We start from the raw sequence: 26,263 nt of genomic DNA, 5'->3' as shown, positions 1-26,263 counted from the left end.
AATGGTTGAGAGGACATGTTAGTTAAATGGTTGAGAGGACATGTTAGTTAATGGTTGAGAGGACATGTTAGTTAATGGTTGAGAGGACATGTTAGTTAAATGGTTGAGAGGACATGTTAGTTAATGGTTGAGAGGACATGTTAGTTAAATGGTTGAGAGGACATGTTAGTTAAATGGTTGAGAGGGCATGTTAGTTAATGGTTGAGATAACATGTTAGTTAATGGTTGAGAGGACATGTTAGTTAATGGTTGAGAGGACATGTTAGTTAATGGTTGAGAGGACACTGTTAGTTAAATGGTTGAGAGGCACACGGTTAGTTAAATGGTTTGAGAGGACTATGTTAGTGAATGGTTGAAGAGGACATGTTAGTTAATGGGTTTGAGAGGACATGTTAAGTTAATGGTTGAGAGGACATGTTCGTTAAATGGTTTGTAGAGGAACATGCTTAGTTAATGGTTGATAGGACATGTTAGTTAATGGTTGCAGAGGAACATGTTAGTTAATAGGTTGAAGAGGACCTGTTAGTTAATGGTTGAGAGGACATGTTAGTTAATGGTTTTGAGGCGGACATGTTAGTTGGTTGAGAAGGTTAGTACTGGAGAGGACATGTTAGTTTTTTAAATGTGTTTGAGATGGACATGTTAGTTAATGGTTGACGAGGACATGTTAGTAATGGTTGAGAGGACATGTTAGTTAATGGTTGAGAGGACATGTTAGTTAAATGGTTGAGAGGACATGTTAGTTAATATGGTGAGAGGACATGCTAGTTAAATGGTTGAGAGGACATGTTAGTTAATGGTTGAGAGGACATGTTAGTTAAATGGTTGAGAGGACATGTTAGTTAAATGGTTGAGAGGACATGTTAGTTAATGGTTGAGAGGACATGCTAGTTAAATGGTTGAGAGGACATGTTAGTTAATGGTCGAGAGGACATGTTAGTTAAATGGTTGAGAGGACATGTTAGTTAATGGTTGTGAGGACATGTTAGTTAAATGGTTGAGAGGACATGTTAGTTAATGGTTGAGAGGACATGTTAGTTAATGGGTGAGAGGACATGTTAGTTAATGGTTGAGAGGACATGTTAGTTAAATGGTTGTGAGGACATGTTAGTTAATGGTTGAGAGGACAGGTCAGTTAAATGGTTGAGAGGACATGTTAGTTAATGGTTGAGAGGACATGTTAGTTAAATGGTTGAGAGGGCATGTTAGTTAATGGTTGAGAGGACATGTTAGTTAAATGGTTGAGAGGACATGTTAGTTAATGGTTGTGAGGACATGTTAGTTAATGGTTGAGAGGACATGTTAGTTAGTGGTTGAGAGGACATGTTAGTTAAATGGGTGAGAGGACATGTTAGTTAAATAGTTGAGAGGACATGTTAGTTAAATGGTTGAGAGGACCTGTTAGTTAAATGTTTGTGAGGACATGTTAGTTAATGGTTGAGAGGACATGTTAGTTAATGGTTGAGAGGACATGTTAGTTAAATGGTTGAGAGGACATGTTAGTTAAATGGTTGTGAGGACACGTTAGTTAATGGTTGAGAGGGCATGTTAGTTAAATGGTTGAGAGGACGTGTTAGTTAAATGGTTGAGAGGACATGTTAGTTAATGGTTGAGAGGACATGTTAGTTAATGGTTGAGAGGACATGTTAGTTAATGGTTGAGAGGGCATGTTAGTTAATGGTTGAGAGGACATGTTAGTTAAATAGTTGAGAGGACATACTAGTTAAATAGTTGAGAGGACATGTTAGTTAAATGGTTGAGAGGACATGTTAGTTAAATGGTTGAGAGGACGTGTTAGTTAATGGTTGAGAGGGCATGTTAGTTAATGGTTGTGAGGACACGTTAGTTAAATAGTTGAGAGGACGTGTTAGTTAATGGTTGAGAGGACATGTTAGTTAATGGTTGAGAGGACATGTTAGTTAATGGTTGAGAGAACATGTTAGTTAATGGTTGAAAGGACATGTTAGTTAAATGGTTGAGAGGACATGTTAGTTAAATGGTTGTGAGGACATGTTAGTTAAATGGTTGAGAGGACATGTTAGTTAAATGGTTGAGAGGACATGTTAGTTAAATGGTTGAGAGGACATGTTAGTTAAATAGTTGAGAGGACATGTTAGTTAAATGGTTGAGAGGACATGTTAGTTAATGGTTGAGAGGACATGTTAGTTAAATGGTTGAGAGGACATGTTAGTTAAATGGTTGAGAGGACATGTTAGTTAAATGGTTGAGAGGACATGTTAGTTAAATGGTTGAGAGGACATGTTAGTTAGTTAAATGGTTGAGAGGACATGTTAGTTAAATGGTTGAGATGACATGTTAGTTAATGGTTGAGAGGACACGTTAGTTAAATGGTTGAGAGGACATGTTAGTTAGTTAAATGGTTGAGAGGACATGTTAGTTAAATGGTTGAGAGGACATGTTAGTTAAATGGTTAAGATGACATGTTAGTTAATGGTTGAGAGGACACGTTAGTTAAATGGTTGAGAGGACATGTTAGTTAATGGTTGAGAGGACAGGTTAGTTAATGGTTGAGAGGACATGTTAGTTAAATGGTTGTGAGGACATGTTAGTTAAATGGTTGAGAGGGTATGTAAGTTAAATGGTTGAGAGGACATGTTAGTTAATGGTTGAGAGGACATGTTAGTTAATGGTTGAGAGGACATGTTAGTTAAATGGTTGAGAGGACATGAGAGGACATGTTAGTTAAATGGTTGAGAGGACATGTTAGTTAATGGTTGAGAGGACATGTTAGTTAATGGTTGAGAGGACATGTTAGTTAATGGTTGAGAGGACATGTTAGTTAAATAGTGAAGAGAAAATGTTAGTTAAATGGTTGAGAGGACATGTTAGTTAAATGGTTGAGAGGACATGTTAGTTAATGGTTGAGAGGACATATTAGTTAATGGTTGAGAGGGCATGTTAGTTAATGGTTGAGAGGACATGTTAGTTAATGGTTTAGAGGACATGTTAGTTAAATGGTTGAGAGGGCATGTTAGTTAAATGGTTGAGAGGACATGTTAGTTGATGGTTGAGAGGACATGTTAGTTAATGGTTGAGAGGACATCTTAGTTAATGGTTGAGAGAACAGGTTAGTTAAATGGTTGAGAGGACATGTTAGTTAAATGGTTGAGAGGACATGTTAGTTAATGGTTGAGAGGACATGTTAGTTAATGGTTGAGAGGACATGTTAGTTAAATAGTTGAGAGGACATACTAGTTAAATAGTTGAGAGGGCATGTTAGTTAAATGGTTGAGAGGGTATGTAAGTTAAATGGTTGAGAGGACATGTTAGTTAAATGGTTGAGAGGACATGTTAGTTAAATAGTTGAGAGGACATGTTAGTTAATGGTTGAGAGGACATGTTAGTTAATGGTTGAGAGGACATGTTAGTTAATGGTTGAGAGAACATGTTAGTTAAATGGTTGAGAGGACATGTTAGTTAAATGGTTGAGAGGACATGTTAGTTAAATGGTTGAGAGGACATGTTAGTTAATGGTTGTGAGGACATGTTAGTTAAATGGTTGAGAGGACATGTTAGTTAATGGTTGTGAGGGCATGTTAGTTATGTTAGTTAAATGGTTGATAGGACATGTTAGTTAAATGGTTGAGAGGACATGTTAGTTAATGGTTGAGAGGACATGTTAGTTAAATGGTTTAGAGGACATGTTAGTTAAATGGTTGAGAGGACATGTTAGTTAATGGTTGAGAGGACATGTTAGTTAAATGGTTGAGAGGACGTGTTAGTTAAATGGTTGAGAGGACATGTTAGTTAAATGGTTGAGAGGACATGTTAGTTATATGGTTGAGAGGACATGTTAGTTATATGGTTGAGAGGACATGTTAGTTATATGGTTGAGAGGACACGTTAGTTAAATGGTTGAGAGGACATGTTAGTTAAATGGTTGAGAGGACATGTTAGTTAAATGGTTAAGAGGACATGTTAGTTAATGGTTGAGAGGACATGTTAGTTAAATGGTTGAGAGGACATGTTAGTTAAATGGTTGAGAGGGCATGTTAGTTAAATGGTTGAGAGGACATGTTAGTTAAATGGTTGAGAGGACATGTTAGTTAAATGGTTGAGAGGGCATGTTAGTTAATGGTTGAGAGGACATGTTAGTTAAATGGTTGAGAGGACACGTTAGTTAAATGGTTGAGAGGACACGTTAGTTAAATGGTTGAGAGGACATGTTAGTTAAATGGTTGAGAGGACACGTTAGTTAATGGTTGAGAGGGCATGTTAGTTAGTGGTTGAGAGGACATGTTAGTTAAATGGTTGAGAGGACATGTTAGTTAATGGTTGAGAGGACATGTTAGTTAATGGTTGAGAGGACATGTTAGTTAGTGGTTGAGAGGACATGTTAGTTGATGGTTGAGTGGACATGTTAGTTAAATGGTTGAGAGGACATGTTAGTTAAATGGTTGAGAGGACATGTTAGTTAAATGGTTGAGAGGACATGTTAGTTAAATGGTTGAGAGCACATGTTAGTTAAATGGTTGAGAGGACATGTTAGTTAAATGGTTGAGAGGAAATGTTAGTTAAATGATTGAGAGGATATGTTAGTTAAATGGTTGAGATGACATGTTAGTTAATGGTTGAGAGGGCATGTTAGTTAAATGGTTGAGAGGACATGTTAGTTAATGGTTGAGAGGACATGTTAGTTAATGGTTGTGAGGACATGTTAGTTAAATGGTTGAGAGGACATGTTAGTTAAATGGTTGAGAGGGCATGTTAGTTAAATGGTTGAGAGGGCATGTTAGTTAAATGGTTGAGAGGACATGTTAGTTAAATGGTTGAGAGGACACGTTAGTTAAATGGTTGAGAGGACATGTTAGTTAATGGTTGAGATGACATGTTAGTTAATGGTTTTGAGAGGACATGTTGGTTAAATGGTTGAGAGGACATGTTAGTTAATGGTTGAGAGGGCATGTTAGTTAATGGTTGAGAGGACATGTTAGTTAATGGTTGAGAGGGCATGTTAGTTAAATGGTTGAGAGGGCATGTTAGTTAAATGGTTGAGAGGACATGTTAGTTAAATGGTTGAGAGGACATGTTAGTTAATGGTTGAGAGGGCATGTTAGTTAATGGTTTTGAGAGGACATGTTGGTTAAATGGTTGAGAGGGCATGTTAGTTAATGGTTGAGAGGACATGTTAGTTAATGGTTGAGAGGGCATGTTAGTTAAATGGTTGAGAGGGCATGTTAGTTAAATGGTTGAGAGGACATGTTAGTTAAATGGTTGAGAGGACATGTTAGTTAAATGGTTGAGAGGGCATGTTAGTTAATGGTTGAGATAACATGTTAGTTAATGGTTGAGATGACATGTTAGTAAATGGTTGAGAGGACATGTTAGTTAAATGGTTGAGAGGACATGTTAGTTAATGGTTGAGAGGACATGTTAGTTAATGGTTGAGAGGACATGTTAGTTAATGGTTGAGAGGGCATGTTAGTTAATGGTTGAGAGGACATGTTAGTTAAATAGTTGAGAGGACATACTAGTTAAATAGTTGAGAGGACATGTTAGTTAAATGGTTGAGAGGACATGTTAGTTAAATGGTTGAGAGGACGTGTTAGTTAATGGTTGAGAGGGCATGTTAGTTAATGGTTGTGAGGACACGTTAGTTAAATAGTTGAGAGGACGTGTTAGTTAATGGTTGAGAGGACATGTTAGTTAATGGTTGAGAGGACATGTTAGTTAAATGGTTGAGAGGACATGTTAGTTAAATGGTTGAGAGGACATGTTAGTTAAATGGGCGAGAGGGCATGTTAGTTAATGGTTGAGAGGACATGTTAGTTAATGGTTGAGAGGACATGTTAGTTAAATGGTTGAGAGGACACGTTAGTTAAATGGTTGAGAGGACATGTTAGTTAAATGGTTGAGAGGACACGTTAGTTAAATGGTTGAGAGGACACGTTAGTTAAATGGTTGAGAGGACACGTTAGTTAAATGGGCGAGAGGACATGTTAGTTAAATGGTTGAGAGGACATGTTAGTTAATGGTTGAGAGGACACGTTAGTTAAATGGTTGAGAGGACATGTTAGTTAATGGTTGAGAGGACATGTTAGTTAATGGTTGAGAGGACATGTTGGTTAAATGGTTGAGAGGACATGTTAGTTAATGGTTGTGAGGACATGTTAGTTAAATGGTTGAGAGGACATGTTAGTTAATGGTTGTGAGGGCATGTTAGTTATGTTAGTTAAATGGTTGATAGGACATGTTAGTTAAATGGTTGAGAGGACATGTTAGTTAGTGGTTGAGAGGACATGTTAGTTAATGGTTGAGAGGACATGTTAGTTAATGGTTGAGATGACATGTTAGTTAATGGTTGAGAGGACACGTTAGTTAAATGGTTGAGAGGACACGTTAGTTAAATGGTTGAGAGGACACGTTAGTTAAATGGTTGAGAGGACATGTTAGTTAATGGTTGAGAGGACATGTTAGTTAATGGTTGAGAGGACATGTTAGTTAATGGTTGAGAGGATACGTTAGTTAGTGGTTGAGAGGACATGTTAGTTAAATGGTTGAGAGGACATGTTAGTTAATGGTTGAGAGGACATGTTAGTTAATGGTTGAGAGGACATGTTAGTTAATGGTTGAGAGGACATGTTAGTTAATGGTTGAGAGGACATGTTAGTTAATGGTTGAGAGGACATGTTAGTTAAATGGTTGAGAGGACATGTTAGTTAAATGGTTGAGAGCACATGTTAGTTAAATGGTTGAGAGCACATGTTAGTTAAATGGTTGAGAGCACATGTTAGTTAAATGGTTGAGAGCACATGTTAGTTAAATGGTTGAGAGCACATGTTGGTTAAATGGTTGAGAGGAAATTTTAGTTAAATGATTGAGAGGATATGTTAGTTAAATGGTTGAGATGACATGTTAGTTAATGGTTGAGAGGGCATGTTAGTTAAATGGTTGAGAGGACATGTTAGTTAATGGTTGAGAGGACATGTTAGTTAATGGTTGTGAGGACATGTTAGTTAAATGGTTGAGAGGACATGTTAGTTAAATGGTTGAGAGGGCATGTTAGTTAAATGGTTGAGAGGGCATGTTAGTTAAATGGTTGAGAGGACATGTTAGTTAAATGGTTGAGAGGACACGTTAGTTAAATGGTTGAGAGGACATGTTAGTTAAATGGTTGAGAGGGCATGTTAGTTAAATGGTTGAGAGGACATGTTAGTTAAATGGTTGAGAGGGCATGTTCGTTAATGGTTGAGAGGACATGTAAGTTAATAGTTGAGAGGACATGTTAGTTAAATGGTTGAGAGGGCATGTTAGTTAATGGTTGAGAGGATATGTTAGTTAAATGGTTGAGAGGGCATGTTAGTTAAATGGTTGAGAGGACATGTTAGTTAATGGTTGAGAGGACATGTTAGTTAATTGTTGAGAGGGCATGTTAGTTAATGGTTGAGAGGACATGTTAGTTAATGGTTGAGAGGAGATGTTAGTTAATTGTTGAGAGGACGTGTTAGTTAAATGGTTGAGAGGACATGTTAGTTAAATGGTTGAGAGGACGTGTTAGTTAAATGGTTGTGAGGACATGTTAGTTAATGGTTGAGAGGACATGTTAGTTAAATGGTTGAGAGGACATGTTAGTTAAATGGTTGAGAGGACATGTTAGTTAAATGGTTGAGAGGACATGTTAGTTAAATGGTTGAGAGGACATGTTAGTTAATGGTTGAGAGGACATGTTAGTTAATGGTTGAGAGGACATGTTAGTTAAATGGTTGAGAGGACATGTTAGTTAATGGTTGTGAGGACATGTTAGTTAATGGTTGAGAGGACATGTTAGTTAATGGTTGAGAGGACACGTTAGTTAAATGGTTGAGAGGACACGTTAGTTAAATGGTTGAGAGGACATGTTAGTTAAATGGTTGAGAGGACATGTTAGTTAATGGTTGAGAGGACATGTTGGTTAAATGGTTGAGAGGACATGTTAGTTAATGGTTGTGAGGACATGTTAGTTAAATGGTTGAGAGGACATGTTAGTTAATGGTTGTGAGGGCATGTTAGTTATGTTAGTTAAATGGTTGATAGGACATGTTAGTTAAATGGTTGAGAGGACATGTTAGTTAAATGGTTGAGAGGACATGTTAGTTAATGGTTGAGAGGACATGTTAGTTAATGGTTGAGATGACATGTTAGTTAAATGGTTGAGAGGACACGTTAGTTAAATGGTTGAGAGGACACGTTAGTTAATGGTTGAGAGGACACGTTAGTTAATGGTTGAGAGGGCATGTTAGTTAATGGTTGAGAGGGCATGTTAGTTAAATGGTTGAGAGGACATGTTAGTTAAATGGTTGAGAGCACATGTTAGTTAAATGGTTGAGAGCACATGTTAGTTAAATGGTTGAGAGCACATGTTGGTTAAATGGTTGAGAGGAAATGTTAGTTAAATGATTGAGAGGATATGTTAGTTAAATGGTTGAGATGACATGTTAGTTAATGGTTGAGAGGGCATGTTAGTTAAATGGTTGAGAGGACATGTTAGTTAATTGTTGAGAGGACATGTTAGTTAATGGTTGTGAGGACATGTTAGTTAAATGGTTGAGAGGACATGTTAGTTAAATGGTTGAGAGGGCATGTTAGTTAAATGGTTGAGAGGGCATGTTAGTTAAATGGTTGAGAGGACATGTTAGTTAAATGGTTGAGAGGACACGTTAGTTAAATGGTTGAGAGGACATGTTAGTTAAATGGTTGAGAGGGCATGTTAGTTAAATGGTTGAGAGGACATGTTAGTTAAATGGTTGAGAGGGCATGTTCGTTAATGGTTGAGAGGACATGTTAGTTAATAGTTGAGAGGACATGTTAGTTAAATGGTTGAGAGGGCATGTTAGTTAATGGTTGAGAAGATATGTTAGTTAAATGGTTGAGAGGGCATGTTAGTTAAATGGTTGAGAGGACATGTTAGTTAATGGTTGAGAGGACATGTTAGTTAATTGTTGAGAGGGCATGTTAGTTAATGGTTGAGAGGACATGTTAGTTAATGGTTGAGAGGAGATGTTAGTTAATTGTTGAGAGGACGTGTTAGTTAAATGGTTGAGAGGACATGTTAGTTAAATGGTTGAGAGGACGTGTTAGTTAAATGGTTGTGAGGACATGTTAGTTAATGGTTGAGAGGACATGTTAGTTAAATGGTTGAGAGGACATGTTAGTTAAATGGTTGAGAGGACGTGTTAGTTAAATGGTTGAGAGGACATGTTAGTTAATGGTTGAGAGGACATGTTAGTTGAATGGTTGAGAGGACATGTTAGTTAATGGTTGAGAGGACATGTTAGTTAAATGGATGAAATGACATGTTAGTTAAATGGTTGAGAGGACATGTTAGTTAAATGGTTGTGACGACATGTTAGTTAAATGGTTGAGAGGACATGTTAGTTAATGGTTGTGATGACATGTTAGTTAATGGTTGAGAGGACATGTTAGTTAAATGGTTGAGAGGACATCTTAGTTAAATGGTTGAGAGGACATGTTAGTTAATGGTTGAGAGGGCATGTTAGTTAAATGGTTGAGAGGACATGTTAGTTAATGGTTGAGAGGACATGTTAGTTAAATGGTTGAGATGACATGTTAGTTAAATGGTTGAGAGGACATGTTAGTTAAATGGTTGAGAGGACATGTTAGTTAATGGTTGAGAGGACATGTTAGTTAAATGGTTGAGAGGACATGTTAGTTAAATGGTTGAGAGGACATGTTAGTTAAAAGGTTGAGATGACATGTTAGTTAATGGTTGAGAGGACATGTTAGTTAAATGGTTGAGAGGACATGTTAGTTAAATGGTTGAGAGGACATGTTAGTTAGTTAAATGGTTGAGAGGACATGTTAGTTAAATGGTTGAGAGGGCATGTTAGTTAATGGTTGAGAGGATATGTTAGTTAAATGGTTGAGAGGGCATGTTAGTTAAATGGTTGAGAGGACATGTTAGTTAATGGTTGAGAGGACATGTTAGTTAATTGTTGAGAGGGCATGTTAGTTAATGGTTGAGAGGACATGTTAGTTAATGGTTGAGAGGAGATGTTAGTTAATTGTTGAGAGGACGTGTTAGTTAAATGGTTGAGAGGACATGTTAGTTAAATGGTTGAGAGGACGTGTTAGTTAAATGGTTGTGAGGACATGTTAGTTAATGGTTGAGAGGACATGTTAGTTAAATGGTTGAGAGGACATGTTAGTTAAATGGTTGAGAGGACATGTTAGTTAAATGGTTGAGAGGACATGTTAGTTAAATGGTTGAGAGGACATGTTAGTTAATGGTTGAGAGGACATGTTAGTTAATGGTTGAGAGGACATGTTAGTTAAATGGTTGAGAGGACATGTTAGTTAATGGTTGTGAGGACATGTTAGTTAATGGTTGAGAGGACATGTTAGTTAATGGTTGAGAGGACACGTTAGTTAAATGGTTGAGAGGACACGTTAGTTAAATGGTTGAGAGGACATGTTAGTTAAATGGTTGAGAGGACATGTTAGTTAATGGTTGAGAGGACATGTTGGTTAAATGGTTGAGAGGACATGTTAGTTAATGGTTGTGAGGACATGTTAGTTAAATGGTTGAGATGACATGTTAGTTAATGGTTGTGAGGGCATGTTAGTTATGTTAGTTAAATGGTTGATAGGACATGTTAGTTAAATGGTTGAGAGGACATGTTAGTTAAATGGTTGAGAGGACATGTTAGTTAATGGTTGAGAGGACATGTTAGTTAAGGGTTGAGATGACATGTTAGTTAAATGGTTGAGAGGACACGTTAGTTTAATGGTTGAGAGGACACGTTAGTTAATGGTTGAGAGGACACGTTAGTTAATGGTTGAGAGGGCATGTTAGTTAATGGTTGAGAGGGCATGTTAGTTAAATGGTTGAGAGGACATGTTAGTTAAATGGTTGAGAGCACATGTTAGTTAAATGGTTGAGAGCACATGTTAGTTAAATGGTTGAGAGCACATGTTAGTTAAATGGTTGAGAGCACATGTTGGTTAAATGGTTGAGAGGAAATGTTAGTTAAATGATTGAGAGGATATGTTAGTTAAATGGTTGAGATGACATGTTAGTTAATGGTTGAGAGGGCATGTTAGTTAAATGGTTGAGAGGACATGTTAGTTAATTGTTGAGAGGACATGTTAGTTAATGGTTGTGAGGACATGTTAGTTAAATGGTTGAGAGGACATGTTAGTTAATGGTTGAGAGGACATGTTAGTTAAATGGTTGAGAGGACATGTTAGTTAAATGGTGGAGAGGACTTGTTAGTTAAATGGTTGAGAGGACATGTTAGTTAATGGTTGAGAGGACATGTTAGTTAAATGGTTGAGAGGACATGTTAGTTAAATGGTTGAGAGGACGTGTTAGTTAAATGGTTGAGAGGACATGTTAGTTAAATGGTTGAGAGGGCATGTTAGTTAATGGTTGAGAGGACATGTTAGTTAAATGGTTGAAAGGGCATGTTAGTTAAATGGTTGAGAGGACATGCTAGTTAATGGTTGAGATGACATGTTAGTTAAATGGTTGAGAGGACATGTTAGTTAAATGGTTGAGAGGACATGTTAGTTAATGATTGAGAGGACATGCTAGTTAATGGTTGAGATGACATGTTAGTTAAATGGTTGAGAGGACATGTTAGTTAAATGGTTGAGAGGACATGTTAGTTAATGGTTGAGAGGACATGTTAGTTAAATGGTTGAGAGGACGTGTTAGTTAAATGGTTGTGAGGACATGTTAGTTAATGGTTGAGAGGACATGTTAGTTAAATGGTTGAGAGGACATGTTAGTTAAATGGTTGAGAGGACATGTTAGTTAATGGCTGAGAGGGCATGTTAGTTAAATGGTTGAGAGGACATGTTAGTTAAATGGTTGAGAGGGCATGTTAGTTAATGGTTGAGAGGACGTGTTAGTTAATGGTTGAGAGGACATGTTAGTTAATGGTTGAGAGGACATGTTAGTTAAATGATTGAGAGGACGTGTTAGTTAAATGGTTGAGAGGACATGTTAGTTAATGGTTGAGAGGACATGTTAGTTAAATGGTTGAGAGGACATGTTAGTTAATGGTTGAGAGGACATGTTAGTTAAATGGATGAAATGACATGTTAGTTAAATGGTTGAGAGGACATGTTAGTTAAATGGTTGTGACGACATGTTAGTTAAATGGTTGAGAGGACATGTTAGTTAATGGTTGTGATGACATGTTAGTTAATGGTTGAGAGGACATGTTAGTTAAATGGCTGAGAGGGCATGTTAGTTAAATGGTTGAGAGGACGTGTTAGTTAAATGGTTGAGAGGACATGTTAGTTAATGGTTGAGAGGACATGTTAGTTAAATGGTTGAGAGGACATGTTAGTTAATGGTTGAGAGGACATGTTAGTTAAATGGATGAAATGACATGTTAGTTAAATGGTTGAGAGGACATGTTAGTTAAATGGTTGTGACGACATGTTAGTTAAATGGTTGAGAGGACATGTTAGTTAATGGTTGTGATGACATGTTAGTTAATGGTTGAGAGGACATGTTAGTTAAATGGTTGAGAGGACATCTTAGTTAAATGGTTGAGAGGACATGTTAGTTAATGGTTGAGAGGACATGTTAGTTAATGGTTGAGAGGACATGTTAGTTAAAAGGTTGAGAGGACATGTTAGTTAATGGTTGAGAGGACATGTTAGTTAATGGTTGAGAGGACATGTTAGTTAAATGGTTGAGAGGACATGTTAGTTAAATGGTTGAGAGGACATGTTAGTTAAATGGTTGAGAGGACATGTTAGTTAATGGTTAAGAGGACATGTTAGTTAAATGGTTGAGAGGACATGTTAGTTAAATGGTTGAGAGGGCATGTTAGTTAAATGGTTGAGAGGACTTGTTAGTTAAATGGTTGAGAGGACATGTTAGTTAAATGGTTGAGAGGGCATGTTAGTTAATGGTTGAGAGGACATGTTAGTTAAATGGTTGAAAGGGCATGTTAGTTAAATGGTTGAGAGGACATGCTAGTTAATGGTTGAGATGACATGTTAGTTAAATGGTTGAGAGGACATGTTAGTTAAATAGTTGAGAGGACATGTTAGTTAATGATGGAGAGGACATGCTAGTTAATGGTTGAGATGACATGTTAGTTAAATGGTTGAGAGGACATGTTAGTTAAATGGTTGAGAGGACATGTTAGTTAATGGTTAAGAGGGCATGTAAGTTAAATGGTTGAGAGAACATGTAAGTTAAATGGTTGTGAGGACATGTTAGTTAATGGTTGAGAGGATATGTTAGTTAAATACTGAAGAGAAAATGTTAGTTAAATGGTTGAGAGGACATGTTAGTTAAATCGTCGAGAAGACATGCCATTAATTCTGAACATGCTTGTCTTACAGAGGTTGCTATGAAGATGCTCAAGACACTCAATGCTAAAGGGATATTCAAAAACGACTCGATATGGTTCCCCGCCTACTACTCACTCAATACACTGTGGAATTTTACAGATGCCAGTCTCCGCCTGGCTAAGGTAGTAGTGACGCAATCAACATTATATATTACATAAGATTGTGTCTCACATTTCCAGCTTTCTAAATTTGTTTTCTGACTAAATGTTACTGCACATCGCTCACATATATTTCTTTAAAAATAAGAAAATAAATGAATAGATGATAATTAGATACAGTGGAGTCAAAAAGAATTAACCTGCATCTTACAGTTTTTTTTAGCTCACCTGGACCGAAGGTCCGGTGAGCTTATGCCATTGTGCAGCGTCCGTCGTCCGTCCGTCGTCTGTCAACATTTGCTTCAAATCGCTACTTGTCAAAAGTTCTTATTGAATTTTAACCAAATTTAGTCAGAAACATCCTTGGCGGAAGGGGATCAGATTTTGCATAAATTGTGACTCTGACCCCCAAGGGGCCTGAGGGGCGGGGCCCAATAGGGGAAATTGAGGCAATTCCTTTAAATCGCTACTGGTCATCAAGTTGTGAATAGATTTGAACCCAATTTAGTGAGAAACATCCTTTGGGGAAGGGGAACAGATTTTGCATAAATGGTGACTCTGACCCCCAAGGGGCCAAAGGGGCGGGCCTAATAGGGAAATATAGGTAATTCCTTCAAATCGCTACTCGTCATAAAGTTATGAATGGATTTGCACCCAATTCAGTGAGAAACATCCTTTGGGAAAGGGGAACAGATTTTGTATAAATGGCGACTCTGACCCCCAAGGGGCCAAACGGGCGGGGCCCCATAGGGAAAATAGAGGTAATTCCTTCAAATCGCTACTAGTCATAAATTTATGAATAGATGTTCTAAAAACAATTCTTGAGGTCTTTCAGACCCTTAGAGAGTCTGGACTTCATTATTTCTTTAAAGCACTTGGGATCCCAACACCATAACCATATATAGCATTGTTTGAGATTGACAAATGAAACGGATTGAACATGCATGACTATTATTTTGACATTTGGTCTAATCCAACCAGGTGAACGATACAGGCCCCATGGGCCTCTTGTTCGTCCTCGTAGGACTCGTCAATAATGCTAAGGGCCTGATTTAAGGACGTTGACTAAACTCGAAATGAGGAAAAAAATACACAAAAAACACACAAAAAAGCATTAAAAAAACCACATACACAAAAAATAAAAACAAAACCAGAGAATACCGACAATATACTTCCAAAAATGAAGACTTGCATAGAAACCAGTTAAAAAGTTCAATCGTCTTCTACTTCAACGATGACATCCGCCATACTAATCTAGGTTGTGTCATATTTTTAAAATGAGAACCAGGATGGCGACAAGCATCTGAAATATTAAATATAAACATTTTGTCATTAACTGGAGTTGACCAAACTTTACGAGGCAGATTAAGCGAAATATGTTGTCCTTTCTGTAATACCTCGTCTTTTCCTTATATCTTCATCCCTATGGTTTGTGTGTAAATCTACTCTGGGACATTCAGCGGTTTCAATACACCCTTAAAATATTCCTGCCATCTGATGTATTTTTAGTATCACTTACCAATAGTTTTGTTCTACTTTCGTATTTGCAGGCTGTGGCTGAGGCGGACGGCGTACGTTTCTTCACAGCGAACTGTAGTCATCAACCATTCCTTACTAACCTCAATAATAAGGTAGGTTTTTAAATCTGAAAATAATCTGTAAAATTGAAATAGTTATAAATTCTTTTTTTTTGTACCAAAGAAATAAGTTTGGTGTGTGTTGGAAAACATTGATAAGAGGGTCAGAACCGGTAATTTCGTCTGTCGGTAACTCATGTTACAGAATATTTACTATATAAATATAAGTTCTATACATAAAACATTTGATATTGTACAGAACGTGTACTACATAGATATTAGTTTTGTATTTATAACAATCAATATTTTACAGAATGTATACTATGTACAAATGTAGATATTAGTTTTGTACATATAACATTTGATATTTTACAGAATGTGTACTTCATAGATATTAGTTTTGTACATATAACAATTTATATTTTACAGAATGTATACTATATAGATATCAGTTTTGTATTTATAACAATTTATATTTTACAGAATGTGTACTATATATATATTAGTTCTGTTCATATAACATTTTATATTTATAGAATGTGTACTATATAGATATTAGTGTTGCACATATAACAATTTATATTTTGCAAAATGTATACTACATGTATATAGATATTAGTTTTGTATTTATAACAATCAATATTTTACAGAATGTATACTACATCGTCAAGTCTTCCATGAGTATTATACATAACGTCGCCCGTAACCCTGATGTCATTCATTTCTTCAAAGAGTGTAAAACAACAGATGTGAGTAATCACTCTTACAACTACATACTAGTGACATTGTTAACGACTGCTGCGTTTTGATTAATCGTACTCGGTTTTTCTCATTATTTGGTACGGCAACTTTTTGGAGTATGGTGCCTGCATGATTTTGTTGACGAATTTCTACGCTGTATTTTACCATTAGGTGATGCTGAAGTTCCTCAAGTCGTATGAAGAGCATGAAATGCTAAAGATTATGGCGATGTTAACGTTGGCGCATATCGTGGAAGAGGAGGAAAACGATAAACTAATGGACGATACAGGTACGTCACTTCCGGTCCGATCACGTGGTTTTATTGTGTTTTACGTGACCATCAACAAACTTTGCCTGTGGTATTCAGTGGTTGCTTCCCTTTCATCAGTCGGAACTAAGATGTAGAGATGTTCGCCTATTAATTGCCGCGAAATATATCGGGCCTTATTTAACTGTAACTGGTGAGAATAAATCGCCGCAAAAAGGTTGATAGGCTTAAAAACGCGAAATTAAATCGCCGCGAAAACAGATTGGTTTACAGTATACAGTTTATAGCCTATGAACTGTAAATTATTACTATTCACTGAAATCTGTCTGCAATAGAACAACTTATGTTGTATTTTATGGATATATTTTATGTTTTTATGCGTTCTCAATCAGCTAGAATTTCAGATTACTTTATCAAACGATCCAAACCATGGCCTGAAATTAATAGAAAAAAAGCAACAAAACAACAAAACTAAACGATGAGATATGATATTGTAGGATCTATAGAGGGGACTATCAGCTACATAGACAAGGCTATAGAATCAGACCGGCGGAGGTACCGGGGATTCACACCTCAGGAACTAATGGACGGACTCGGAAAACTGGCCGTCAACGACAACAACAAAAAGAAGGTAGGTTCTGTCATTCCATAGAAAACGGAGAATAACGACATATGAACAAAATCGTGAGTTAAAATCGACCAGGGAAAAGGTTTACTCCCACGTAACGACCCTTCGTGTAAAGGAAATAGTAATCCCAGAGAAAATCGACAAAAAAGAGGGAAACACGTTTTGTCCCACATAACGACCCTTCTTGAACATCAAATCGTAATTCTAACTCAATATCGACAAAACGGGTGAACGCGTGTTTCCACCCACATAACGACCCTTCAGATTAATAAAAGCGTAGTTCTCAGTGAAAATAAAGAAAAGGGAGTGAAACGCATGTTTCTATATTCATTACGACACTTCATATAAATAAAATCGTTATACTACTTAATGTTAGTGAAAATGGACAAAACGAAATTGATAAAATCATTATTGAATGCTGAAATCCGTAGTCAATTTTCTTCCAGTCAAATTCAAATTCACAATTTAATGGGAAGATGTCTGTTCAACCATTTTGAATGTTTAAAGTTAAGTTGTTGTTCTTTTTTTCCCTGCTATTTCATATATACAACAATATATAGCCCAACAATAATGTTCCAGCTATACAAGATTATCATCTGATATACCTTAGACCATTAAAATAAGCCAGTATTTCATTTTTCCTTGTCATGAGTTCTTTGTACTTTGATCGATCAATTAGCTTATGATATTAATGTTCTTTGTTCTTTAATTGGTCAATTAGCTAATAGTCTGAGAGTTCTTTGTACTTTGATTGGTCAATTAGTTTATGATATTAATGTTCTTTGTTCTTTGATTGGTCAGTTAGCTAATAGTCTGAGAGTTCTTTGTACTTTGATTGGTCAATAAGCTTTTAATATTATTGTTCTTTGATTGGTCAATAAGCTTATAATTTGGTCTTTGTACTTTGATTGGTCAATACGTTTATATTAATGTTCTTTGTTTTTTGATTTGTTAATTAGCTTATAATATTAGTGTTCATTGTCCTTTGATTGGTCAATTAGCTTATAATATTGGTCTTTGTACTTCGATTGGACAATTAGTTTATGATATTAATGTTCTTTGTTTTTTTATTGGTCAATTAGCTTTTAATATTAGCGTTCTTTGACTTTGATTGGTCAATTAGCTTATAATATTAGCGTTCTTTGTACTTTGTTTGGTCAATTAACTTATAACATTAGAGTTCTTTGACTTTGATTGGTTAATTAGCTTATAATATTAGTGTTCTTTGTTCTTTGATTGGTCAATTAGCTTATGATATTAGCGTTCTTTGATCTTTGATTGGTCAATTGGCTTATAACATTAGCGTTCTTTGTTCTTTGATTGGTCAATTAGTTTATAATGTTAGCATTCTTTGTTCTTTAATTGGTCAATTAGCTAATAGTCTGAGAGTTCTTTGTACTTTGATTTGTCAATTTGTTTATGATATTAATGTTCTTTGTTCTTTGATTGGTCAGTTAGCTAATAGTCTGAGAGTTCTTTGTACTTTGATTGGTCAATAAGCTTTTAATATTATTGTTCTTTGATTGGTCAATAAGCTTATAATTTGGTCTTTGTACTTTGATTGGTCAATACGTTGATATTAATGTATTTTGTTTTTTTGATTTGTTAATTAGCTTATAATATTAGTGTTCATTGTCCTTTAATTGGTCAATTAGCTTATATTATTGGTCTTTGTAATTCGATTGGTCAATAAGTTGATGATATTAATGTTCTTTGTTTTTTTATTGGTCAATTAGCTTTTAATATTAGCGTTCTTTGTACTTTGTTTGGTCAATTAACTTATAACATTAGAGTTCTTTGACTTTGATTGGTTAATTAGCTTATAATATTAGTGTTCTTTGTTCTTTGATTGGTCAATTAGCTTATGATATTAGCGTTCTTATATCTTTGATTGGTCAATTAGCTTATAACATTAGTGTTCTTTGTTCTTTGATTGGTCATTTAGCTTATAATATTGGTCTTTGTACTTTGTTTGGTCAATTAGTTTATGATATTAATGTTCTTTGTTTTTTTATTGGTAAATTAGCTTTTAATATTAGCGTTCTTTGACTTTGATTGGTCAATTAGCTTATAATATTTGAGTTCTTTGTACTTTGTTTGGTCAATTAGGTTATAATATTAGAGGTCTTTGTACTTTGGTCAATTAGCTTATAATATTAGCGTTCTTTGTACTTTGATTGGTCAATTAGCTTATAAAATTACTTCTTTGTTCTTTGATTGGTCAATTAGTTTATAATATTGGTATTTGTACTTTGTTTGGTCAATTAGCTTTTAATATTAGCGTTCTTTGACTTTGATTGGTCAATTAGCTTATAATATTATAGTTCATTGTACTTTGTTTGGTCAATTAGCTTATGTCATTAGCGTTCTTTGACTTTGATTGGTTAATTAGCTTATAATATTAGCGTTCTTTGTTCTTTGATTGGTCAATTAGCTTATAATATTAGCGTTCTTTGATCTTTGATTGGTCAATTAGCTTATAATATTAGCGTTCTTTGTTCTTTGATTGGTCAATTAGTTTATAATATTGGTCTTTGTACTTTGTTTGGTCAATTAGTTTATTATATTAATGTCTTTGATTTATTTTTTGGTCCATTATCTTATAATATGAGTGTTCTTTGTTCTTTGATTGGTCAATTAGCTTATAATATTAGTGTTCTTTGTACTTTGATTGGTCAATTAGCTTATAATATTGGTCTCATGTCAAACTGTTCACTGTTGGTATCTACAGATTGTCGAGGCGGGCGCACTGCCTATATTTATGAAGATGTTAAAGAGCGAGTCGGTAGAAGAACATGCAGTGACGGCGCGAGCACTCTGGACATTATCATTCGACAAAGATGTGTGTCAACAAATCGTAGAGTACCCGGATATGATGACGTCGATAGAGAAACTCAGGGAAAGCAGTGATAGTGACGTAAGAAAAAACGTCAACGGTGCTCTCTTTGTACTAAAGGGAGAAAATGACGTATCTAAACGTAAGTTACATGAAGAGGCCCAAATGGCAACACTGTATTTCATTCTTTTATCCGTTTTAATTTGTATCTTTATTACTTTCCTCTCTGTTTTGACGTTCTGTGTTTGCATCTTTATGAACGTTTTGATTTCACATCCGTCTTCAAAAGGCCCTGGTTATTGGTGTCTACTTCACACCCGTCCTCATATGACCTTGGTTGTTAGTGTCTCCTTCACACTCGTCCTCACATGACCCTGGTTATCGGTGTCTTCTTCACAACCGTCCTCACATGACCTTGTTGAAAACAACAACAAAGCAAACGAAACAATATACCAATAAGAAAAAAATGTTACATACTGGTTATTCATACCAAATAACTGCATTTTAAAGATGTTTAATTGTACTGAATTGTCTCATTTATTGATGATTGGACTATTAGGTTTACACTGACAACCATTTCCTCCTCAAATACGATAATATTGATTTCGCTGTTATATCTCAATTATCACAGGAATTCCACGAAACCTGTCTAAATAATAATGATTACTATCATATAACGCTGTGATTCTGTATATTAATGTTAATAACTTTGTAATGAAGGGCCACGATCAGGGAAGAAAAATAAAGGGCATGTGTTCATCAGTTATTCGTGGAATGAAAAGGATATTGTACTCAAGATAAGAGAAAGGCTCAAGGTAAGTTATCGTAAAATGTAAGATGTTTGAGGTTTAAAAACTTCCGGATGGGTATACAGATGTACGAGACAGGCTATGTGACCTTATTATATTTAGATACAAGACTGTGTATAAATATACTTTGTCAGCATTTCCATAGGTTTAATGTTATCTGTGCATAAGTAGAATGGCGTCGCCATTAGTATCTTAGCTTTTGATTGGCCGACACAGCGGCATAATATTTTCTACGAGAAAAAATAGTTCATTAATAAAAGAAGACATTCAAATGGAATGTGTAAAATAGATTAAATTATAAGGATTATCTTGAACATATTTATAATGCAGCCATAACACAAAACACCGGAGTGTACTCTCATCATAAACAGCTCCTTCTTTCTTTATGGCTGCCTAACATAAAATATAGTATCAAGTCTTAAATATCATTATACTATTTTATAGGCTGACTGTATTTTTAGAGTAGATGCTATAAATTTACGTCGGTAGGCTGACCTTTTGGACGACGACAATTATGTAGATACTTTGTATGGGTGTTTGTTTCCATACCATTTACAGAACTTGACGGGCTGAGGGTCTGGATGATATTTTATACTAAATACTATCTTGACTATTTGCCAGGTTGAGTGTCTCGATGATATTTTATGTTGAATACTATCTGCATTATTTCACAGGCTGAGGGTCTGGATGATATTTTATGTTGAATACTATTTCGACTATTTCACAGGCTGAGGGTCTAGATGATATTTTATACTAAATACTATCTTGACTATTTGCCAGGTTGAGGGTCTCGATGATATTTTATGTTGAATACTATCCGCATTCTTTCACAGGCTGAGGGTCTGGATGATATTTTATACTAAATACTATCTTGACTATTTCACAGGCTGAGGGTCTGGATGATATTTTATGTTGAGTACTATCTTGACTTTTTCACAGGCTGAGGGTCTGGATGATATTTTATGTTAAATACTATCTTGACTATTTCACAGGCTGAGGGTCTGGATGATATTTTATGTTAAATACTATCTTGACTATTTCACAGGCTGAGGGTCTAGATGATATTTTATGTTAAATACTATCTTGACTATTTCACAGGCTGAGGGTCTAGATGATATTTTATGTTAAATACTATCTTGACTATTTCACAGGCTGAGGGTCTCGATGATATTTTATGTTGAATACTATCTGCATTATTTCACAGGCTGAGGGTCTGGATGATATTTTATATTAAATACTATCTTGACTATTTCACAGGCTGAGGGTCTGGATGATATTTTATGTTGAATACTATCTTGACTTTTTCACAGGCTGAGGGTCTAGATGATATTTTATGTTGAATACTATCTTGACTTTTTCACAGGCTGAGGGTCTGGATGTGTGGATAGATATTGAGAGGATGGGAGGATCAACACTCACAGCTATGGCCGACGCTGTGGAGAACGCAGCAGTTGTCCTTGTGTGTATGTCCGAGAAGTACAAACAAAGCCCTAACTGTAGACTCGGTAAGAGACAGACATACAATATGTAGTAGAGTTTTGGTCTCATATTTATGGAAGTATAAGGTATTGCACTTTCCGATCCAGGTTTTGGTATTTCGCTTGACCTATTTTGAATTTCTTCCGTCGCCTCCTTGGCATAGAAACGTTTTACTTTTAACATCACTGATAGATACTAGAAGGACACAACAGCTGTATTATGTCCCTGACATCACTGACGGATACTAGAAGGACAAAACAGCTGTAGGATGTACCTAACATTACGGACTAGTCATTGAAGGACAAAACAGCTGTATGATGTCCCTGACACCACGGATGAGTCCTAGAAGAGAAAAACAGCTGTATAATGTCCCTAACATCACTGACTTATCCTAGAAGGACAGCTGTATGATGTCCCCAACAGCACTGACTGGTCCTAGAAGGATAGCTGTATGATGTCCCTAACATCACTGACTGATCCTAGAAGGACAGCTATATGATGTCCCTGACACCATGGATGAGTCCTAGAAGGACAAAACAGCTGTAGGATGTACCTAACATCACTGACTGATCCTAGAAGGATAGCTGTATGATGTCCCTAACATCACTCACTGATCCTAGAAGGACAGCTGTATGGTGTAATTCAATACTTTCTTGGCTCTACTGTATCTAACTTCAATAGTGTCTCGTTGTACAATTCTCTGATATGTCCTTACTGTAAATTAAATATATGTACAAAGATACAAAAGTCAGGAGTTAACTTCATCAATACATTTGTATTAAGTTGCAGCATTTGCCAGGCAATGAATAAAACAACTTCATACCATGCAGCTGTTTCATCCTTCCAGGACTATTTAGTAAAGGGGAGTCAGGGAAGTTAATATGGGCCTTAACAAGTTTAAAATATTGAAGGAAGGTAACTCATAACTTAAAAAATTCGTCATTATTGGATAATTTAAAGATTAACATATCGATTACAGAGGCAGAATACACGTTCCAGTTAAGGAAGGACTATATCCCGTTAATGATGCAGATGAAATACCGCCCAGATGGTTGGTTAGGAGCTATTCTTGGGGCAAAGCTCTACTTTGACTTTAGTGGAAAATACCCCTTCGAGAAACCATGGAACGGTCTCGTGAAGGAACTAAAAGGAATGGGAAGACTTTCTTTGCCGTCTGCGACTCCTGGAAAAGGTGGGAACTCATTGTTACTGTATGCTTTTTTCAATGATAAAATCAATGACGATATTTGATAAATTTAAAGGGCATGACTTTCTCTAATGCTATTTATCTAGTTTAGTGAGATAGTTTAACGTTTCGACAGAGGTTTGGATTTGTTTTCCCTTTGAAGTTGGCTCTTTTATCTTTATTTTGCATGAAAATGATCCTGGTTAAATCGAAAAAAAGACATAAAACATTACAAAAGAAGTAATGTCTCGTATTCCTGAAGGATAAGCATTCTCTTTTCCAATATTTGAACTAAGAGGTAAACAAATTGATAGTAAATTAATGTGTTTTCTTTTATTTACTTATTCTATTTTATTTCATATCATTATAATTATTTATTTAGTTATTTATGTTATTTTATTTCATTTCATTATATTTATTTATTTATTTTATTTTATTTCATTTCATTATATTAATTTATCTATTTTATTTTATTTCTTTATATTTATTTATTTAGTTATTTATTTGATCTTATTTCATTCTATTTATACAGAGATGACAGATGGTCCAATCCTTGCCACCTCAGCGTCTACAGTGGCGTCCTCGCCCGGCAGTCTATCTACCTCGTCACAAGCTTACAGGATGACGTCAGAAGAAGTCAGTAACTGGCTATGTCAGATCAAACTTGACGGGTACGTACACAGTAATATCGTGGTGGCCGAGTGGTTAAGGTGTCCTGACACTTTATCACTAGCCCTACTACTCTGATGGGTACGTACAGAGAGATATCGTGGTGGCCGAGTGGTTTAGGTGTCCCGACACTTTATCAGTATGTTTAATGTGTCCAGACACTTTATCAGTATGTTTAATGTGTCCAGACACTTTACCAGTAGCCTTCCATCTCTGGGTCGCGAGTTCGAAACCCATATGGGGCAGTTGCCAGGTACTGACCGTAGGCCGGTTGTTTTTCTCCGGGTACTCCGGCCTTCCTCCACCTCCAAAACCTGATATCTCCTTAACTTTCCCTGACTGATAATATGATGTTAAACAAAATAAACCAAACCAAACAGAGAGATACTATATCTTAACAATGTACATCCTGGATACGTTATCCCTGGAGTATGTCAAGGCAATATTGGAGGCATGGCAACACTGGAGGCTCTATCACCGTCACTTGGTGGATACAACAAAGACTTGTGTGATCCTATAATATGTATCAAACGGATCTCGAGGTCTGTTTGGTTGACCTAATTTGAACTTGACAGTCTTTCCCGTGTGAATTTTTAACGGAAAATATCGGCTTAACAATTTATCAGGTTTTAACTGACACCAATCACGTAGCTAGCTATGTACCTTCAATATTACCATGATCTATGCAAGCGTTGCAGAGAGCAAAATTTAACGTAATCCCTGGAATATCGAAGGTGATTACTGTGTGAAGGCAACTCAAGGGTAAATTGTTTAGAATGGTGCTTAACTTCAAAACTGATTACATCATGTCATCATGCGCTTCACGAATGAAATGTAGGACAAAATTGATTTAGGACGAAATATTTTAAAGAAATAATTCGTGTTCATGCAATAATAAATTATTTGATGACAACAGTTCTATCAACTTTTACAAATCATTCTTTATCTGGATTAAAACCCCTTTTCATTTCCGATAATACATGTAGAAACAAACTTCAGTCGCCATGCGGAATGGCGAGTGTGTTACCATAGCGACCACCCGTAATATGAGGTTACTGGATAACTGGTGTTTCATGTTTTCAGGTGCGTTCCGTCCTTGGCTCAGTTTGACGGGAAATTACTGGTACAGCTACAGAGGATGAAATTAGAGGTAATTATCATAATAATTGTATCATAACGTATGGCTACAACACATTTGGTAAAACGATGTGTATTTAATTTGTTTTCAAAACACAGCCCAACATTTGCATGCATCACATTTCGCCCAGGTATGAACATGTCTGACCCCCTCATTTGGTATTCTTCATTCCGCCAAAATATGATTTTTCCATGAATATCTGGTGTGAATTACATAACACACTGCCATCTATTAAAAACTTTACACATTCTTATAACTTATTCATCAATTATAATCGCATTTGAAAACTCTAATTTACAGTTTCCATTGATAAAGTCAAATTCTTAAAAAAAAAAAAATAGAGTTCGAACGAGGACGTAATTCATAGTTAAAAAATGGTTTAATGCATTTTTTACCCAAGTATGATACAATTACATTCTAAAAATGACCACCTTATAAACTATTTTGATCTGTGAACAAATGCTGTGAACTGAACGAAATTTCAGACAAATAGATATATGTAAACAATATTGTAAAAGTGCTGTTTTTTGCTTTGCCAATCAGTTAAATTGGATTTCAAAATATTTTGTATCAAGGAACTTATTAAGGGCAATGCATAATATCCATTTTTGCTAGTCATTGATAATGCTTCTTGCCCTAACCTATGGAGGTGAGTGTGTAGCAGGTGCCAACTAATGGAGGTAAAAATGTACTATCCGTTGTTTGACACATAGTGCTTTTGTTTCAGGCGCCTGAGTTCTATTATGCATCACTGGAAAAGAAATTGAATATGAACCTAGTGGAGATACTTACATTTACAGAGGCGCTTGACAAGTTATAAAACACACGTGACCGGAAACTATCTCACGTGACATGGGGATTTTTGTCACGTTATCAAGGACAATCGTTGGGGCCTTGTGATCCATGGCGCGTGGAATTGCTGGGACAAATTTATTCTTGCCCGGTGGCTTTTTAAAGCATGATTTATCAATGACCACCTCAATATAAGATTTTGAGCAAAGAAGTAAAAAGTGGAAATTTCAACAAATACTGTAACATTTTACCATATTGGTAGATTTAAATATGTATCTATATGTTTTGATTAAGAGAGATACCTAATTATATAATGTAACAGAAACATCGGCAGGTTATATAGTGGTGTTTGATTGTCTAGAGACTGGGCTGTGTGAGAGTATGATCAAATTAATATGTTTATCATTGTAAATATAGTTAATTATCATTGTAAATATAGTTAATTATCAATGTCGTCATTGTATTATATTTACTTGGAAACATACACTATCATATCAGAAGGAGTATGTTGTTGCCATACTTTGAGAATATATTTAAAAATAGTGTTGTCATAAAGACTTACGTATGTTATATATCATCGTATAGGTACAGGATTTGTCTGTTTCATATACTGTAAAAGTGGAAATATTCGCGGTGTGGAAATTTTTGCTTATTTCGCTATCAGTAAATCTCCGCGAAAATTTCCACACGCGAATAAATACTAA

At 35.8% G+C, this 26,263-nt stretch overlaps 1 protein-coding gene across 2 annotated transcripts in view; it reads left to right on the top strand.

The window, feature by feature from the left end:
* The window catches only part of LOC117314961, a 71,877-nt gene extending 45,614 nt beyond the window's left edge, over positions 1–26,263 (top strand). For both annotated transcript variants that reach the window (XM_033869073.1, XM_033869072.1), the window contains exons 3-14: positions 13,330–13,460; positions 14,987–15,067; positions 15,664–15,762; positions 15,926–16,043; positions 16,520–16,653; positions 19,382–19,628; positions 20,207–20,301; positions 21,659–21,800; positions 22,754–22,966; positions 23,493–23,631; positions 24,713–24,779; positions 25,495–26,263. In XM_033869073.1, the coding sequence (XP_033724964.1) occupies positions 13,330–13,460; positions 14,987–15,067; positions 15,664–15,762; positions 15,926–16,043; positions 16,520–16,653; positions 19,382–19,628; positions 20,207–20,301; positions 21,659–21,800; positions 22,754–22,966; positions 23,493–23,631; positions 24,713–24,779; positions 25,495–25,587 (1,559 nt within the window). In that variant the 3' untranslated portion in view covers positions 25,588–26,263. The remainder of the gene's footprint in view (positions 1–13,329; positions 13,461–14,986; positions 15,068–15,663; positions 15,763–15,925; positions 16,044–16,519; positions 16,654–19,381; positions 19,629–20,206; positions 20,302–21,658; positions 21,801–22,753; positions 22,967–23,492; positions 23,632–24,712; positions 24,780–25,494) is intronic.

This window comes from Pecten maximus, chromosome 17 (genome assembly GCF_902652985.1).
Source record: "Pecten maximus chromosome 17, xPecMax1.1, whole genome shotgun sequence".
NCBI classification, from domain to species: domain Eukaryota; kingdom Metazoa; phylum Mollusca; class Bivalvia; order Pectinida; family Pectinidae; genus Pecten; species Pecten maximus.
This window is presented reverse-complemented; position numbering and strand designations above follow the sequence as displayed.